Raw genomic sequence first — 18,302 nt, 5'->3', positions numbered from 1 at the left:
TTTGGAAGAAGAGTTATAGTATTTCCATGAATTTAACATGCTATAGCTCTGACATGTTTACTTCTTGCAGGTATCTCTCAAAGAAGCAAGGACAGTAGTTACAAGTTATCCTGGCAGTTATTGAAGATATTTGAGATCTATGATCTTTTTGCTTTTATGCTAGAAATCACGATAGTGCTGGACACTGAAGCAAATACCAGACTGCTTATTCTTGGTCTTCCAGTTTTTGTAAATTTAATTTTATATTTTTTGAAGATCATAGCAATATGCTTTTTAAAAAATCCTTTTCCCCCTATATGAATATACTGTTATTCTTGAAAAATATTTTCTCTGGCATTGATTACAGAGGTGTTTTTCCACCAAAAAAAAGGAAGAAAACATGGAGAAAAATGTTTACTCACCAGTGTCATTTTATGACTTTAGAAACAAGTTATGTCTTGTGTTTTTGTCTCATGTTATCAACTCCCTAAGTCTAAAACCAAACCCATCTTGAAATGGGTTTTTCCCTTTAAAGCAAACAAACAAGTTTTTGAGTAAAGAACTTAGTTTGTTACGCTTAAAATTACCAATATTTTTTATTCCTTTGGCACAGACAAAATTTCTCTACTCTAGTTCTGTGAATTCTGAGCTGTCTCAGCTTGATCTCTGTGTGTGTGTGTGCATGTGTCAGTGTTCTTTAAGTAAAACCAGCGAACGCCAGTTGTGATACAGCGATGTTACAGTATGAGAAATAAAAAACAGAAGACCGAGGAATAATAAAAGGAACAAGAGTGCGCTTCTCTTTGATGGCTAGTTAGAAGCACTTTTGTCTAAAACTTGACACAAAAGCAATTAAAGGCAATAAATTTTAAAATGAGACATAGCACCAGTTCAACCCTAAAAAGCATGAACAAAGTGATTTTTGTTCTTTTCCAGCTATATCTTAAGTGCTAACGCCGTGTGTCAGTGAAAACATTTAGCCATAAGATTAAAAATACTATATATTATTTGCAATGCTTACGCCTGCAGATATGTAATGTGACCCACAGTTTTGTGTTGACAGTATTGCTTTCTACAGTTGTTCTATTTGAAAGGAATCGATCCTTCTAAATAAACATGGTGTATATTGTTCTTACAGGACTATTTCAGTGGTGTAAATAATAAATATCTTTTCTTACAACGTTGGCTATCTGTCCTGTATTACTCCAGTTATTTTACTTCTTTGTTGAATCACAAGCAAACATTGGATTCAGACAGGGACCTCTTAAAAACTTTTAAATGGTTTGGTGTTAAAAGTGTATTTCATTATGTATTCAGAATTGTATTTAGCAGCTGATTAGATACGTTAAAGTACTTAATTCTAATAAGTACCCTGATGTTAGGAATATGTAGTATTTTCTTTCTGAAAGGTAGTTATAAGCATTAGGAATTTGATTTTGTTTGTTTATAGACAGACAGGATTTCACTATGTAACCCAGGGTGGCCTGAACTCGTTTATAGATCAGGCTTGGCTCAAACTTGTCCTCCTACCTCAGTCTCCTGAGTGCTGGGATTACAGGTATCCACTGTGCCTGGCAGAGAACTCCTCAGTAATTAATCTGATTCAATTAAAATGTGTTTTTTAATTATAAGGCTAAATTTTCTTAAGATATAACAAAATTTTTTATTCACTTCATTGGTACATTTTTCTACTGTGTAAGTTTATTATCCCAAAGTAGACACAGAAAGGGGGCCTCATCTTTTTCAGTGAACTGAGCACTTTATTAATATAGGTCAAGAATTAACAGATACTTCCAAATTGATATAAACTAAAATAAAAAGTTTAGCAACCCCAGAAAGCAAAGTAGGATTTTATAAAACATTTCCTGCCATTAGGTGGTGCCCAAATCAAAGTTTATTTTTTAGTATACTTAATGAAGCCGCTGTGGAAGAACAGTCATTCTTGGCTTATTGAGTCACATGTGGTATGTGTGATTTCTGAGTAATTCTTTAATAGAGTATGGGAATGTTGATAGATCTCTTGTCTCATAACTTACTATACATGTATGTATATATTAAATTATTAAATCTTTAATTCAGAGGTAAGTTTGAGATCTAGGAGCCCTTCAGAGTCATGTTGTGTAAATTAGTTACTGAACTGGGTTATTTCTAGCAGCCATTCAGGTTGATAAAGAATAAATAAGCTACTATAGTAAGCCACTGATACATTCATGTGAAGTAAGTTGTTTTTTAAGGGGAAGAGAGAACAGCTCAGGAATAACTGGCAAAAACGGATATGCAAAAAATAATTTAGGTTATTGTTTGGTTTTTAAATTACAATTAGTTAAAATAGCAATAAAATATGAAGTGAATAAACCTGTTGAGAATTCTTATCCCAAGTAACCAGTGGGTAGATTAGGAGTTTCCACTGAAGTATTTATATGTCAAAACTCATTAAACTTTTTAGTTGGTAGCTGAATCTAAAGATTAAATCCATAGCTACTTGTGTAAGAAGGAAGTTTTAAAACACTTGACGCTATGTGTGTCTTGGTGGGAATGCTGAATATTTAGAACTTTAAGAGAGCTCCTCAAAGACTTCCGACAAAGGGTTGTATTATAAATTGGGGCAAGTCCTGTGGGCTGCATTGCTGACCCTTTGCATTTTTTGAGACAGTCTTACCAAGCTGCCCAGGCAGGCCTTGCACTTGTGATCCTTCTCCCTCAGCCTTCTAGAGGAATTACAGGCCTGTGCCACTAGGCTTGGGTGAAAGTAAGCCTTAAGTATTCCACACTGATAGCCCGCCCCTCCCTTTTAAAAGCTATTTAGAAGTCAGCAAGGACTTCTTAAATGCTAGCGTCAAGATGTTCCCTGATATGCACTGTTACTAAAACATTGATTTCCTTCTGCAAAGCTCTAAAAGTTGAACCTATGCCATGCCTTTGAAGACTAAATGTAAAGATCAAGCCTTACAAATACCGAAACTCGGAGCCTGGGATTTAGCGCAGTGGCACCGTGCCTGCCTCACAAGCACAAGGTTCTGAGTTCAATCCCAGTTACCACAAAAAACCAAAACACAATTGCCAAAAACCAGAGTACTAAGCATCAGTGATGTTTCCATGAATCAACATGACTAAAATGAATATGTTAAATCGAGTAAGTACGTAATTTGGCACCGTAAAGACCACAATGGACTTCAGGTATATACAGCTTATTAAAGTGGCATAGTGAATTTCTAGTTAAATACAAATCTTTTCCTACTGTTTCCCACACTTTTATTGATTGCTATCATTTCTTGTTTCATAATCTGTAAGGATAACCACTTATTCCCAACTAAGGCTTTAAGAAGAAAATGCAAATGATTTGCTAGAAAAATACTTGGCTAGAATCCCTTTTTACTGGCAGTAGGACCTTGAGCAGGTAGCTTCAACTGAACTTTGGCTTCTTCCTGCTTAGAAAAGTACTTTTTAAAAAAAAAGTACCTGAGCTGTCTTTGCTACAGACTGTTGCAAAAGCCAAATGAGACTGTGTATGAAAGTGCTTTGAAACAGCTGACTTATGTGAATGTCAGATGTTACTAAAAGTAGTTCAGAGCATGCAGCTATCATTAAGCTATATTTTTGAATTTGTAATTTCCAAGAGTAGAATATTAAAAGGAAAAAAAAATTTGGTACGAGGGATTGAACCCAGGGCCTTTTACATGCTAGTGGGCAGTTCTGTATCACTGAGCTACATCCCCAGGCCAGGAAAACTTTTTCACTGAAGTATATACATTATAAATATTACCTTGCTTTTCAGAGTTCAAAGTAGAAAAGGAACATAGAAGGAGGAAATACCTCTTAACGGCCCAGATCTTTTTGTAGGTATCCAAATACTTTGCAGAATTGTATTCTGCAAATACTGTTTAGTAATGGTCTAATTTGGAAAAACAGCTCTCCCTCCTCCCTGTTCTAAAGCAGATATGATTAAAACTTCAGCATTATAAATACATTTACAGCCATTATAATATATAATAGAATATTAACATTTTATTGTAACTGGAAACCAGCTGTTCAGATAGAAGCTTGCAAACTTTGTTGTGCCATGTAAAAATGTAAAAATAAAAACAGGTTTTTACCCCACAAAAGCCTTTTTTAAAAAAAAATAAGGTAAATGTCAGCTTTGTTCCTGACAAGCTTGACAGAATAAACTGCAGAAACCAAGCAGCATTTTACATACAGTTTTTAGTACCTTCAGTATCTGAGGCACCCTTCTTCAGGAGTAAACACAAGATTGTCTAGCCTCACAGAGCTTATAGATGAGTGACAAATAGAATTTTAAATAGAAGTGCTAAAAACAACAGGACAGAAAGTGATTGCTCTGGTGCCATTTTAGGGTGATAATTCACAATAACATGCATGACAGTGGGAAGAAGGACATATTAGTCTATTTCTCCTTAGTATAATCAAACACCTGAGGTAGGCTGCTTATAAAAAATTAAGAGGTTCGTTTAGCTCAGTTTGGGAGGCTAAAATCCAAACAGCATGGTACAAGATCTGGCAAGGTCCGCTTTGGCTGCATCACTTCATGGCAGATGGCAATGGTGGATCACTTGAGAGAAGGAAAGGTCATATTGCCCAATAGGAAGCCAAAAAGAGACTGGGATCCCACAGTCCTTCCAAGAGCACACCTCCAATTGACTTAAGGCCCTTCTACTAAGCCCCACCTCTTAAAGGGCCCACTTCCCAACCTCACTACAATGAGTCTAAACTTCCAATACTATATGAATCTTCAGGGGACACACTTAAACTATATCCAAACCATCGCAGTGGCATTGAGCTGAGATCTGAGCCATTGTTCAAAAGATTATGGAGATTACTGTAGGCAGAGCTAAGAGAAAATGCAATATCTTGACAGGAGCAAACTGGCAGATGCAGGTATTAACAGAAGGTAATTGATAGCCTGGTGGGAAATGAGGTTGGAGAGAGAGGTAGATACGTCCATAGGAAAGATAGAATTTTGCAGGTCACAGTGAGTTGTCTGGTGAATTCTAACTGAAATGGAAGGAACCAGTAGAGGGTTTTAAATGTGGAAATGATAATATAATTTTTAGTAATCTTACTGAGATAGAATTACATACCATAAAACTCACCCATCTGAAGTGTGCAGTTTAATGAGTTTTTAAAGGATCATTCTGGCTTTTGTGTGGAGAATAGATTGTAGAGGAGCAAAGGCAGAAAGGATAAGATGATGAGGCTGTTGACATCATCCAGAATGAAAAGTTTCCAGTGTGACCACAGGAAAGCTTGCATTCCTTTCCTTCATTTGCATCATTTACCAACTACTTATTAATGTACTAGATATCATGCAAGATGCCAGATCTTCAGTGGTAAGACAGATGTGATCCTTCCCCTATAGGAGCTGGTAGACATGTAAATGTGCACCACAAGTAGTCCTCTCAGCTTCCTCATTCAATAAGAGATTGGATTTAAAGGATATAAAAACTTAGCATATCAAAATCAACATACGAAAAGCTTTTCTTATTTACCTTTGTCCACAGTGAAAAAACCCTGCGTGACTTAAGCCAACTGTGTTCAGCTTTTCATTGCTATGACATCTGAGAAAAATCAGCCTTTAAAAGAGGAGAGATTTATTTTGTCTCACAGCCTCAGAAGTATAGGATCAGCTGGCTCCATTTCTCCTACAGTTGTGGTGAGGCAGAACATCAGGCAGGGAGTGTGTGGGTAGAGGAAGACTTCTCTCCAAATGGCAGCCTGAAGCAGAAAGCAAGCATGTCCTCTAGTGGCTTATTTTTCCACTTTCCTTAGTCTCTTCCAGCCTCCAGTCAGTTGGATGATGCCACTCACATTTAGGGCAGGTTTCTCTAGTCCTACATGCCAGTTCTCTGGAAACACCCTCACGAACACATCGGAAATTGTGCTTCCCAAGTTTCCTAGGCATTTCTCAATCCAATCAAGTCGACAAGATTAACCACCACACCAGCCTTTCTGCTCAGAGGTTCCAAAATGACGTGTTCACCATGGGCATGTGTGGCCAGTGACACGTGAGGCAGAACAGAACTCTGCACACTCAGGAAGATGGATCAAAGTTCTTCTGTTTCTTCCCTTGAAAATGTTGCAGCACAAACATTCCCTTTACATTAGTCAGCTTTTCTGTTCCTGAGACAGAATACCCATAGTCACAACTTAAAGAAGGAGAGATTCAATTTGACTCACAGTTTCAGGAGATTCAGTCCGTGATCAGCTGGATGCAACAGAAACATCATGATGCAAGAGCATAGTGGAGGAGAGCTGCTTAATTCATGGCATCTGGGAAGCAGAGCAGGAGAACACTGTGAGAGAGGAAGAGGTGAGAGACCAGATACAATACCCAAGGTCACGCCTCTTTGACCACTTTGCTAACTCTGTGGCAGCTCTGAGGTCAATCATAATGATATAATTAAGATTAACCACCACATCCTTCTAGGTGTTTCACATATGGATAGCTGGGAAAGTGATTTAGAGAAAGTTTTACATTTTGCTCTTTCACTCATATGCTGCTACTTCTTTCCCAGTATCTAATGGTGGTACCGTGTCTTCCCTAATTCTGGCTGAATTCTGCTGCCAGATGTTCCCTCCAATTCCCAGTCCCCTGGGCCCCTCCCCCAGCATCCCCAGGACTCATTTTCTGCAAACTGATTCAAAGATGCTCCATTACCATAAGATGTTTCAGGACCTGCACATCTATGCAAGTTTTGAAATTTTAGTCAAAGCAAAAACAAAAACAAAAATAAGCCTAAACATCCGTTGAAGGGAAAATAATGAAGAAGCCCTTGTGTACTATTGCAGATGGTGCTCAATTTTAAGAAGTCATTTTTTAAAAAGAATAGCAGCTATAAACATTATTATTCTTTAATTGGTTCTTTGATCAAAGAAAATTGTGCATGTGTTTTGGTGGATTTGTTGGGTTGTTCAGTTCATTTTAGACCTATTACTTTAAAAGATATTGCAGGACTGAAAAGGTATAATACTTTTTTCTACTCATTTCAAGGTCTACAGCCAACTCTTCTATAACAAAAGAGATTAGCCAGGAAAAAGTATATCACATTTAGTTTTACAAAATTTATGTGGCATAAGAACCTTTGCAAATAAAGACCCAAAGACTCAGGGAAGGCTATGTGTGTGTGTGCTTATATTTGAGGAGGAATGGACAGCTTTGTAGAAATGTTACTGGAAGCAAGGGTATAATCTAATGGTGATAAACTGGGGCAAACTTAGCAAAGCCTGTTTGTTCAGATTCATCTTGGTGTCTCCATGTACATAACATCCTTTACCCCCAGGGTATTAGACAGGACTCTTCTGAAGTGAAGGTCTTATGGTCTGCTTTTAGGGGAGGTAGTGAATGCTGTAGGTTTCATGGTTTGCCTTGGGGGAGAGGAGTTCCAGTTTCTCTGAGCCCCTCCACCTTCTTGAGGAAGAAGAATTTTTGTTGCTATGTTCTCTTAGAAAGATCAGCTATCTTCAATTCCAGTCTCCTTCAGTTCAAAGTACTCAATATGACAAAGGATCCTACTTTGGGGTATCATATTCTGAACCCACCACATCTTTAATACTATACATAATTTTTATTTTTAAGAGCTATTTTTATTTCAGAAACACAAATACGTTTTCAAAGTTACATGTAATTTCATACCTAGAGGTAACCATGTGATTACATTGTAGTCATTGGTAACATTGGGATATACATCCTTCCAGACATTTTTCTATGCACACGGGCACTAATAACATACGTACAAGAAGAATATAGATAGTCTCAGTAGTTCTTGGTGCTTAAATTAGTCCAAATAGATTAGAGATCACTTGTATTTCTTTTGCTTTTCTTCCGGTCACAAAGTAAGTTTCTGAACTTGGTAGGTATATGACAAATAGGAGTTGAATTAACAAGTGAATAGGTGAACAACCATAAATGCGTACTTGTTTAATGTCATCATTTTAAACATTTGGTTCTTTAAATGCCTCCAGCTGTGCTTAGACTAATGACAAAATATTACATATATTTTTTTCCTTTTTCTTTTTGTATTATTGCTTATTGATTTTTAATCCATCTTTTTTAAATTTTGAGACAGAATCTCTCTAAGTTGCCTAGGCTAATATTGAATTTGTGATCCTCCTGCCTTAACCTCCCAAGTAGCTGGTGTTACAGGCACATAGCAATGTGCCTGGCTTCCATTGACCTTTATAGGAGGATATATGAAATAAAAATATTTTCATGACAGCTTATTGTAAAAGAAGACATTTGTAAATACTCATTACTGATGTGGTGTTGGATGGGTAAACTACTAGCAGTTTTATGTTTCTATGATGTGCAGGAAATATTTTAATCCATCTCAAATACGTTCAGCCTGGAGTGTCACAGTAAATTGATTCATGTAGTTTACAATGCCTTCACAAGATAATAATAGAAGTACACAGTACCATATCTAAATGCCATACTTATTTCTATTAAATTGATAGTTTCAGAGAGTTCTGGGAGCTCAATGCTAGATTGATCATTCTGATTAATAGGACAATGGGAAGTGTTGTATAGATACTACCAAGCAGCAAATCACCTAAAGCAAAGTGCTACCATTTCCATGCTGCCATCCAGGTCAGAGTGAATAAGCATCCACACCATACAGGCTGATGGGGCACAGTCAATACAGGTGGGAACCACATACTTTCAAGTTTCTTCCAGAGCCATAGGCCCCTCAAACTTTTCAAATAGGGCCCAAGATGAACTCACATTGTTGTTCCTCTGTCATGCAATTCTGTATACACGAAAAGTACTGTGATTTGCTAGGTGACAGGTAGGGGAAGACCCTGTGGTATGAGTTTGGGTGAGTCATGTGTTAGGATGTGGGCTGGAGCCTAAAACAGTCTTAAAAGTAGCATTTGGAAGCAATGAACAGAGCATGACCTCAATGACAAACTTGGGCTGGGCATCCAGTTGCACAGATTCTGTGAGGTTTAGGGTTAGAAACTCAATGTCCTTGTATTAGTTTGCTCTTGCTGTGTAACAGATTACTACACATTTAGTGGCTTAAAACCGCACATTTATTATCTCATACTTTCCATGCTCAGGAGGAGTCCAAGTCCAGCTAGGTTGGATCCTGTGTTTCAGGTCTCACAAGGCTGCATTCAAAATGTTGGGCAAGGCTGGTTCTTGTCTGGAAGTGTGACTGATGAAGATTCTACTTCTAAATGTAATCAGATTGTTGGCAGACTTCATGTTCTAAGGCTATGTGAGTGAGTGCATGTTAAATGAGCCTCAACTTTTTCTTGGCTGTTAGCCACCTCAAGTTCTGGAAACTTCCCACAATCCCTTGCCACTTGAGCTTCTACAGTATGGCCGCTTACTTCATCAACCCCTCAGGAGAGGCTCTGGCCCCAGTCCACTGATACAAAATTATCTTATATTAAGTGAAGTAATCACGGGAGTGACACCTCATCCCATTTGCCATCCTCTGCTAGAGGTTTGCTATAGTTTGGATCTGGAATATTCCTCAAAGGGCTGTGGGTTAAAGAGTTGTTCCTCAGTGTGGCACCACTGGGAGATGGGGAGAACATTAAGAGGTGGAGCCTAGTGGGAGGTTTAAGTCACTGGGTGTGTACCCTCGAAAGACACTGTGGGACCCTGTCTCTTTTTGGTCTCGCCAGGAGAAGAATGGTTTTGACGTGCATCGCTGCCGTGATGCACTGCTGCACCACGAGCTCCATTGCAGTTGTTTCCAAAGTCACACCTTGGTGTTCAAATTGTAATATGGCTTTGATTTGTAGGGTTAGATGAGTAAAGTCAAATATCCTTGTGGTTTATATCTAGAAGTCCTCTCAACGCCTCGTGAAATCATAGGCAAGGCTTTATGAAATCAGTAAAAATGACTTGCTCTTAGGAGCTGGGGTCTGGTCTGAAGAGGCAGGTCACTGGGGCTGTGACCTGGAAGGTCTGCCTTGGAGCCAGCCGACTATGGACTGAAACATGAGCTGAAATAAACCTCCCCTCCATTAAGCTGTCGATGTTGAGTATTTTGTCCCAGAGATGAGAAAAGTGGCTCAGACAAATACTATAGTTTTATATATTTCGAGTAATTTTTTAATTATTTAAAAGTGAAAGCTTTCCCTTTGTGTGGAGCTTGGGCTGAAAGAGAGTGAGCAGAGGATATCCCTTTGGGGAGAAAGTGGTCAGTACTTTTACCTAGCAAAGTTTCACATTTTACAGAATCAAAGTTACTCAGATTTAAATTTTAAAATTTATTTGTATAACTAAAAATATAGTAAGATCTTTTGAAAGCAGTGAAATTTCCTGAAAAGCGATAAGACCTTTGCAGCTTTTAATATAATGATCCAGTTAAATCCACTTGCTGTTTTCCCCCTGCTCTGCCTTCTCTTCTTGTCCATTCTTGTTTTGGGAAAAAGAGCTGACTGCCTAAATATAAGAGGCAGGTTGCTTTTTGCTCATCAGCGTCAGAAGTAATAAAATTCAGTTGCTGAATCAGCCAAGCATCTTTCGAATTCTGACCTCTTCAATATAATAACATTTTTGCATGATTAAGTCTGTACAATTTGTTCCAAAACATTACCCTGCAAAGTAGGCTGATTTGTGCTTCGACGGCCACCTTGAGCTTGGTCCTACTGTTTGTGGACAAGGATCTAGGTCACTGAGGAGTTGTATAGGGAAGTCCACAGTATGGATCAAGTACAAATGACCATACCAGAAATGTACTAAAGGGCTGGGGATTTAGCTCAGTGGTTGTGCTGCCTGCTGTGTGAGTGCAAGGACCCGAGTTTGATCCCTGGTATCAAAAAAAATAAAAGAAATGTACTGGAAAAAAAAAAAGGGAGCTAGCCACTTGGGTTTGCTATCATCATAGCATATCAGTTCTGTGGAGCAGGGCTTGTAGGCCAAGGCACAACAGTGCTTTTGCAAACCCTAGAGTCACCATTAGGGCCATTGCCTGCAAAGCTGTCTGTCCCTACAGTATATGTGCAGTGTTAAAACTTTAGACAAATTAAATCGACCAGAGGTTAATTGGTCAAAGAACAATACAGGAATCAGGCAGCTCTTAGAGCCGGTAGAGGTTCAGAGAACTCTATTCTGCAGCTTGGGCAGGAAGCATTTGCAGACAGGAAATGAAAGTGAGGTACAGAGAAACTTGACTGCTTATAGCTCGGTGTTTACCTCATTTAGATGTAGTCTGATCAGTTGGTAGTTTGTGATGGACAGAAACATGGCCAGTTTGATTGGCTGATTCTCAGCCATTTGCTACAAAAGTATATCCTTACATTGGGTTGCAGTTTATTACATAGAGATTCAAGGTAAAGAGGTAGTCCTATGTCAAATTTAGTTTAATTGAATAGCAGATGTCAGTTTTAGAATCCTGAATGAATGGAAAATGTTTTCACTTTCTCCCTTTATTTGCTGGTACTAGGGACTGAACCCAGGTCCTTACCCACACTAGGCAAGTGCTCTCTCTCACTGAGCTACACTTCCAAACCTATATTCTGGACTTACTGAGCAGATGACTTCTCCTCCTCCATGTCTCCAGTGGCTTCCTTACCTCCAATGAAGTGTCTGGTTTTTTGGTGGTTTTTTTTGGTACCAGGGATCAAACTCAGGACCTTGTACTTGCAAGGCAGGTGCAGTGCCCTGAGCTACATCCCCAGCTGAAGTGTCTGTTTTTAAATATACACTTGAAGAAAATAGAAAAGCCAAAACAGGAATTAAAAAAGAAACAGAAACAAAGATATAAGCATGATTAATACTTTGGTATATATTAGTACTATCTAAAAGAAGTGGAAAGTGAATGACAAATATGAGTCATATATGTAATTTAAATAATTTTCTTGCCTCATTTAAAAGGTCAAAAATTGATTAAATTTTAATAACTTTCATTTAATATATGCAAAATAGGATTTTTGACATCCACCTCAAAAAAGTGAAGTTTTTTTCCATTAAGCTATAAGTTAGATGATTATAGGAATCAATGAATATTTTACAGTTCAATCCTTTTTACTTTAGCTAGAATAGCACAAATCAAAGACAGTAATCTAATAAGAAAAGATGAATTTAGTACCATATTTTCAGGGTTACTAATATATCTATATAATTTTTTTGCTTAAATTCTTTTATTGGCACAGTTTAGGTGTACAATATGTTTACATTTATCATTGGGTACTTGTACCTGTACATGATGTATCTTGGTTCTTATTTTTTCCCCATTCCCTGTGCTCCCTTTACCCCCTCCACCCTTCCCTTTTTACAAAAACTTTGTTTCCATTTTGTATAATTTATCTGAAAATTTGCTCTTTTAGCCCTTCCTAACGTTAATAGCAATAATAAAATCTAACTTCTGGCTACAGAGCTGATGAAATTTAAGCACGAGTTACCTTGAAAAACTAACATATTATGAACACATTAGTACATACGTAAATTAATTATTGATGCAGAAACTATCAATTGTTATATTTTTCTTCATTATCAACTTTCACTTATAAACAATTTGCTATTTGTTTCCAGGAAAGAGAGCAATGAGGAATTTTGGGAAACATAATATTTTAGTATAGTAAAAAAGGTATACTTATGCCACTCCGGAGGTCTCAAAATTTTCATGTACTCTTAGCATATTTACTATTGGTTACATTCCATTTCTTTATTCCTATCTTGAAATTATGGGTGTAAATAGATATTTTTTAATTAAAGAAGAAAGGACCAAGGTAGTGTACCTTTTGAACTTGTTCTTGAACTTGTTTCAAGTTCATAAAAATTGATGATAGAGTATCCTGGATAAAGGAACAAACCAAAAAGGCAGAGAATGAAAGGACGTCTGACCATTATGGTCCAGGAACTTTACCTGATATTCTGTATTCATATGTATTTGCACATTGAAGGTTCAGATTTTGTAAATTGAGATTTATTCATAGGACATTTTTACATTCTTCTATACTATCTTCAAACCCCACAGAGCATTTTACATGTACAGCATGTTTCCCCACATTTCAAGTGCTCATTACCCTCCAGTGGCCAGTGGCTATTGCGTGGATCACCACAATGCATGTGTAGGGTGAAACTTTACCCACAATTCGGTTCAATGTTACACCAAAGGAAGACACACTCTGTCTTTCTTAACAGTTTACCTAGATCTGAGTATAGGACAGAGGATGACAGGGTGGTCACCAGACATTTAAAAAAGTCAGACCTTATATATAATAATTATTATATTTTATTAATACACCATGTCTATCTCTATAAAATATATATAGTACTTTTCCACCTGAGGAAATATATTCAAAAATTCATGTTAAAAAATTAAATGGAGGAGATAAGGTAGATTGGAAGGCACTGAAATCTTAAAACGTAGCAAAGGAAGGCTCTGTCTACACAGTGCACATGGTCCATTCTGGGGACAAACGCACATACCCCTTCCCACCAGCACATGCAGCCTGACTGCTGCCCTTTAATAGAACCTTGCCCTCACTATTCCTTGTCCTGCAATGTCCTCCCCATCCCCAAAGCCACAGCACTTTCCTCTCCCTTCTTTCAGTTCTCCATTCTAGTCTTACTTCTTCTACTTCATCTGAGGGGGTCATCCTTGCTCACATTATCTAAACCACAGTCCTCCCTGCCCCTGTGATTCTCTGTGGCCTTATTGTGCTTAATGCTTCTGCAAAGCAGCTACCAGAGACAGACAAAATCTGTCCTTTTGCTTGTAGTCCTCATCTGATGAAGCTTGAGAGGGTAGAAGTTTGGGTCTATTTTATTTACGATTTGGCCCCAGCATTTAGAGAAGAGCCTAGCACACAGTAGGTTCTCAATGAGTGGTTGTTGAATGAATACCTGGTTGATTAGGAGAAATAAGGAGGATAACTGGACAAGAGGAACAAGAAACTCCCATCACAGCTACAAACACATGTTTGTTTTTTGTTTTCTTTCGTTTTGCGGTACCAGGGATCGAACTCGGGACCTTGCACTTGAGAGGCAGGGAGCTGACAAACACACGTTTTTATAAAACACAAGTCATGCTTTTCCTTTTTAAGAAAAATAGCTTTGTTTTAAAGTGCCTAGAATAACATTAGGATAAGGATTTCTGAAGTGCTTTGGGATTTGTTTTAATGAATAGATGAAATTGTATCTAATTAGCATTAATTTTGATGTGTAAATGGGTACAAATAAATTGTATAAAAGCTGTTCTCTTGAATAATTTAAACATCCTCTTCACCCTGCAAAGCATTTGGCACACTTGTTCCTCAAAGATTCTATTAATGGGAACTAAAATCATGAGGTTTAAATGCAAAATAAAGGAAGTTTTTGCCTTCATACAGGCATGTAGAGAGTACTTGAGAAATAGGCAAGCCCAGGAATCAGACACCATGGGTCCTGGGGAGCCAACGTGATGGTCTTTGATAGTATCAACAGTCAGGGAGGTTTTATTACGAAGGATATAGGAAATATAAATAATGCTCTTTTTCTCACAGTAGAATTCCAATTAATGGATGTAGAAAGAATGATGGAAGTAAAACAGGCAAATAAAAATTGGACAAAATAATTGTTGCAAGTATCTTCCATGTATACCCAAACTATTTTTTGGAAGTATGGTAGGAAGGAGGGTATTAACATATTTTCTGTGTTTCTCTCTATAAGGTATATTAATTCTGCAGTGAAAAATAGTTAACTTTATGGTAGAGAACCCTAGAGAAACATCTGAACCACATCATCAAAGGTAATATCACCAGTACCTAGAAGTATTGACTGCATGCCCCTCCTGATAGGCTTCACCAAGAAAGGCACAGTAAGAGATGGTTTACAAAATAACTGGTTAATGCTTTTCAAAAATGTCAGGGCAGTGCATGCCTCAAGAAGATCAAGGAACTTTTCTAGATTTGCGGTGATTATAGGGACGGGAAGCCATTGGATCCTGGATTAGATCCTGGACCACAAAACAGACATTGGTAGGATAACTGGCAAAATTTGAATTAAGGGGGCTGGGGATTTAGCTCAGTGGTTCCACCGCCTGCCTCAGAAGCGCAAGGACCCAAGTTTGATCCCCGGTACCAAAAAAAAAAAAATTGAATTATGATCTATGGATTAGGTAACAATATTGTATCAATGTTAATTTCCTAGTTTAGAAATTGACACTATGATTATGTTAACATCAGGGAAAGCTGGGTGATGATTATATGAGACCTCAGTGAATTATTTTTGCAATAGTTTTATAGGTCTGAAATTAATTTAAAATGAAAAATTGAAAAGAAAGATATGTATATTTACTTGGTAATCTGACAAGAGTAAAAAGTAGTACTAACCAGCTGTTATGGGTTGGAGTGTGTCCTCCTAAAATTCATATATTGGAAGTTGTGGCATCCAGGGCATTCAAATGTGCTAGAAATGGGGTCCTTGTGGAAACAATTAGTTAAGATGAGATCCTACTGGAGTAGGGAGGTCCCTAATCCACTATCACTGGTGTCCTCATTAGAAAGGGAAATTAGGACCCAGACAGGCACACAGAGAAATGGAGGCAGAGATCAGAGTGAGGCTACAGAAGGCCAGGGACACGGAGATTGCCAGCAAAGCTCCAGAAGCTAGGGGAGAGGCCTGGGGCAGATTTTCCCTCATGGTCCTCAGGAGGAACAATCTTCTTGATACCATTTCTGTTGTGTAAATCCCGTGTGTGGTGCTTAGTTATAGAAGCCCTAAGAAACTAATACACTAGCTAACATTTGTTGAGGATTTACAATATCCAGGGCCCTATGTTGAGCCCTTCACAAGCACTGTCACGTTTTATCTTCACTCTAGCCCTTTGCAATAGGTGCTGTTATTGCTCCCAGTTTATAGTTGAGAGAATTGATGCACAGAGTGGGTGAGTAACTTGCCTGAGGTCGCACAGGTAGAAAAAGGCAGCGTTAAAGCCTCTTTAGTCTGACGTGTGCATTTTCTTAATCACTGCACAACGGCTTATTCCTCCTGGCTTCCAATCCCAAAGATTGTTTCTGGGATTTGAAATGGTTGCCTGTGACTGATTTTTTTTTTTTATACCTAGGGAAGGAAAATAATCAAGTCTACACGTGGATGCCATGTTCCCTACCTTTCCACCCTTGTAAAGTCACATGTCTGCTTATTTGGAAACACTGAACGTCAAACTTGTGAGTCCTAAGAAAGCGCGTTAGTCATCAAGGGGGAAGATCCAGTTTGAAAGTGAGCAACTAATTTAAGTGAAAATTAGAGATGAAATGCAGGCATCCAAATAACGAAGGACTGTATTCGGAGTCAGGAGAACTCCTTAAGAAAAGCAGAGAGCAAAAGGTCTGAGAGAGAGCTGTCCACAGGGTTTCATTCTTTTGCCTTCTGGAGTCATTTCTTCATTCAGTTACCTTTATTGGGCACCCCTGAGTTTCTTGGCCCCAGGCTTAGCCAGTATGACTCAAAGACATTCCCAGTTTTCGGTTTGTAGCTCTTTCAGAGTCGATCCTAAGGCAAAAAGGTGGAAGCAAAAGCTTTTGAAAGCAAATTCCCATGTCCCAATTCCTTCCTTCCTTCCTTCCTGCCTGCCTGCCTGCCTGCCTGCCTGCCTGCCTGCCTTCCTTCCTTCTTCCCTCCCCACTTTCTTTCTGATGCTGGGGATTGGACCAAACATGTGCTCTATCATTGAGCTGCACTCCAAACCCCGCTTACCCTGATTTTTAACCCCTCTCCCCATAGGCTTTATCTTCTGACTCTCTCAAGATTGCTTTCTTATATGTGCTAGTGATCTCCAGTCCCTGTCTCTAGCCCAAACCTCACTCATGGACTCTATCCAATTCATAGTGGATACTCCATTGGTTGTCCCATAAATTTGTCCAAGATGTAAAGTAGAGCTCATTAACTTTGCTTTCTCATCTTTATTCCTTCCTCAACTCAAGCTGCTCCTCTTCTGTCAAAGACCACAATGATATCAAGTCAGTAGTCCCTAAGTTCTTTGTAAGTAGGGACTATGCTCCCCCACCCCCAGACAATGCCCACGTCTAGCTTGAGCCTTAGAACATGAGCTATGGAAGGTGCTAATAACCAAGGGTGGAATGAATAAATGAACTGGTTTTATTCTTGATTCTTCTTCACCACTCTTGTCCAGTCAATAAATCCTGTCAATCCTCTGCTTTGTTTCATTCAAAATAGTCCATTTGTCTCCATCCCCATCAGATCTTCCTGTCCAAATCATAATAATCTCTCTTCTGGAGAATTATCATGCCCTTTATCTGGTCATCTTACCGTCTTTCTTGCCATATTTGAATCCGTTGTTCATGTGGCAACTAGAATCATATGTAAAAATAGAAATAGGACCCTATTACTTTTCTACTTAAAATTTCTCAGTGGCTGTTGAGCTGCCTGCTAACAGTCATGATGAAGCCCCATCTTGACATTAGAGAACTCACCTGACTTAGTTACTGCTTATTTCCCTGTCCTTAGTTTTTGAATTTCTCCTTTTCTTTCTCCTACGTTGTGCTTCAGGTGGATGAGCTTTTTGGTCTCCAAATATTATATATTTTTTTCTCTTCTAAATTTGTGCTCATTACAACTATGTACAGTACACAGTACTCGATAGTGTGATAAATGACTGTTACTGTTTTAGGTACTCATCATAACATGCTGTGTTTTTCATCCTTTAGATCATAATCCTATTTATATAAAAGAGTTTAGTGTAAAACAGCGTGCTGCTATGCCAGTGGTAGCCTCATGTATCTCGTGTTTAACTGCGTATTTGGATAATATCAAGGGGCCATCATAGGTGATTGACGTATACCTTTTCAGTTTGCACTTAGAAGTTGGCACTCTGTGTGGTACTTTGTGAAACACATGGATGAAATTGCCTAATAACATATTTCTCAGATTATATTTCCATCACATGTCACATGACTGTATTGAAATTTAAATTAAAAAAATTTTGGCCTATGTGGAGTCTACTAGTTCATTAGAATTTTTTCACCAGACCACTACTTGTCCAATATTACTTTTGAAAATCTTTCTAAAACAAATCACATCTTCTGATGTCTTGTTAATGCTTGAGATTTTTTTTTTAAATTATATGGAAAAATGTTTAAGTACTTTTCAGTTTTGCTTTGGTTTAGTTCTATTATATTTGAATATTATTATAGTTTTTTCCCTTGCATTGTTTTTCTTTGAATAATTTTAATTTTTGTATGTGTGTGTGTTTGGTGAATGATAATAAATTTATACATTAAAAAAATTAATTTGTGCTCATGTTATTCCCTTTACCTAGAAAATCCTCTTAATTCTCCAAGATGAAGCATGGATATGTTCTCAGTTGGGGTCTTTAGTTTCTATTGGTACTACAACAAATTGT

At 38.0% G+C, this 18,302-nt stretch overlaps 1 protein-coding gene across 4 annotated transcripts in view; it reads left to right on the top strand.

The window, feature by feature from the left end:
- Ublcp1 (ubiquitin like domain containing CTD phosphatase 1) overlaps positions 1-18,177 on the top strand; it is a 37,106-nt gene extending 18,929 nt beyond the window's left edge. For 3 of the 4 annotated variants that reach the window (XM_021240406.2, XM_004836471.3, XM_013078651.3), the window contains one exon: positions 71-1,159. In XM_021240406.2, the coding sequence (XP_021096065.1) occupies positions 71-98 (28 nt within the window). In that variant the 3' untranslated portion in view covers positions 99-1,159. Of the gene's footprint in view, positions 1-70; positions 1,160-16,004 lie in introns of those variants that run through there. The other variant, XM_021240397.2, reaches the window with a different exon arrangement.
- The last annotated feature ends 125 nt before the right edge of the window (positions 18,178-18,302 follow it).

This window comes from Heterocephalus glaber, unplaced genomic scaffold, assembly GCF_053883595.1.
Source record: "Heterocephalus glaber isolate CG9 unplaced genomic scaffold, H.glaber_assembly_v1.0 deba00001606, whole genome shotgun sequence".
In the NCBI taxonomy this organism is placed as follows: Eukaryota; Metazoa; Chordata; class Mammalia; order Rodentia; family Bathyergidae; genus Heterocephalus; species Heterocephalus glaber.
The sequence above is the reverse complement of the archived record's forward strand: the minus strand, read 5'-3'. Positions and strand labels throughout refer to the sequence as shown.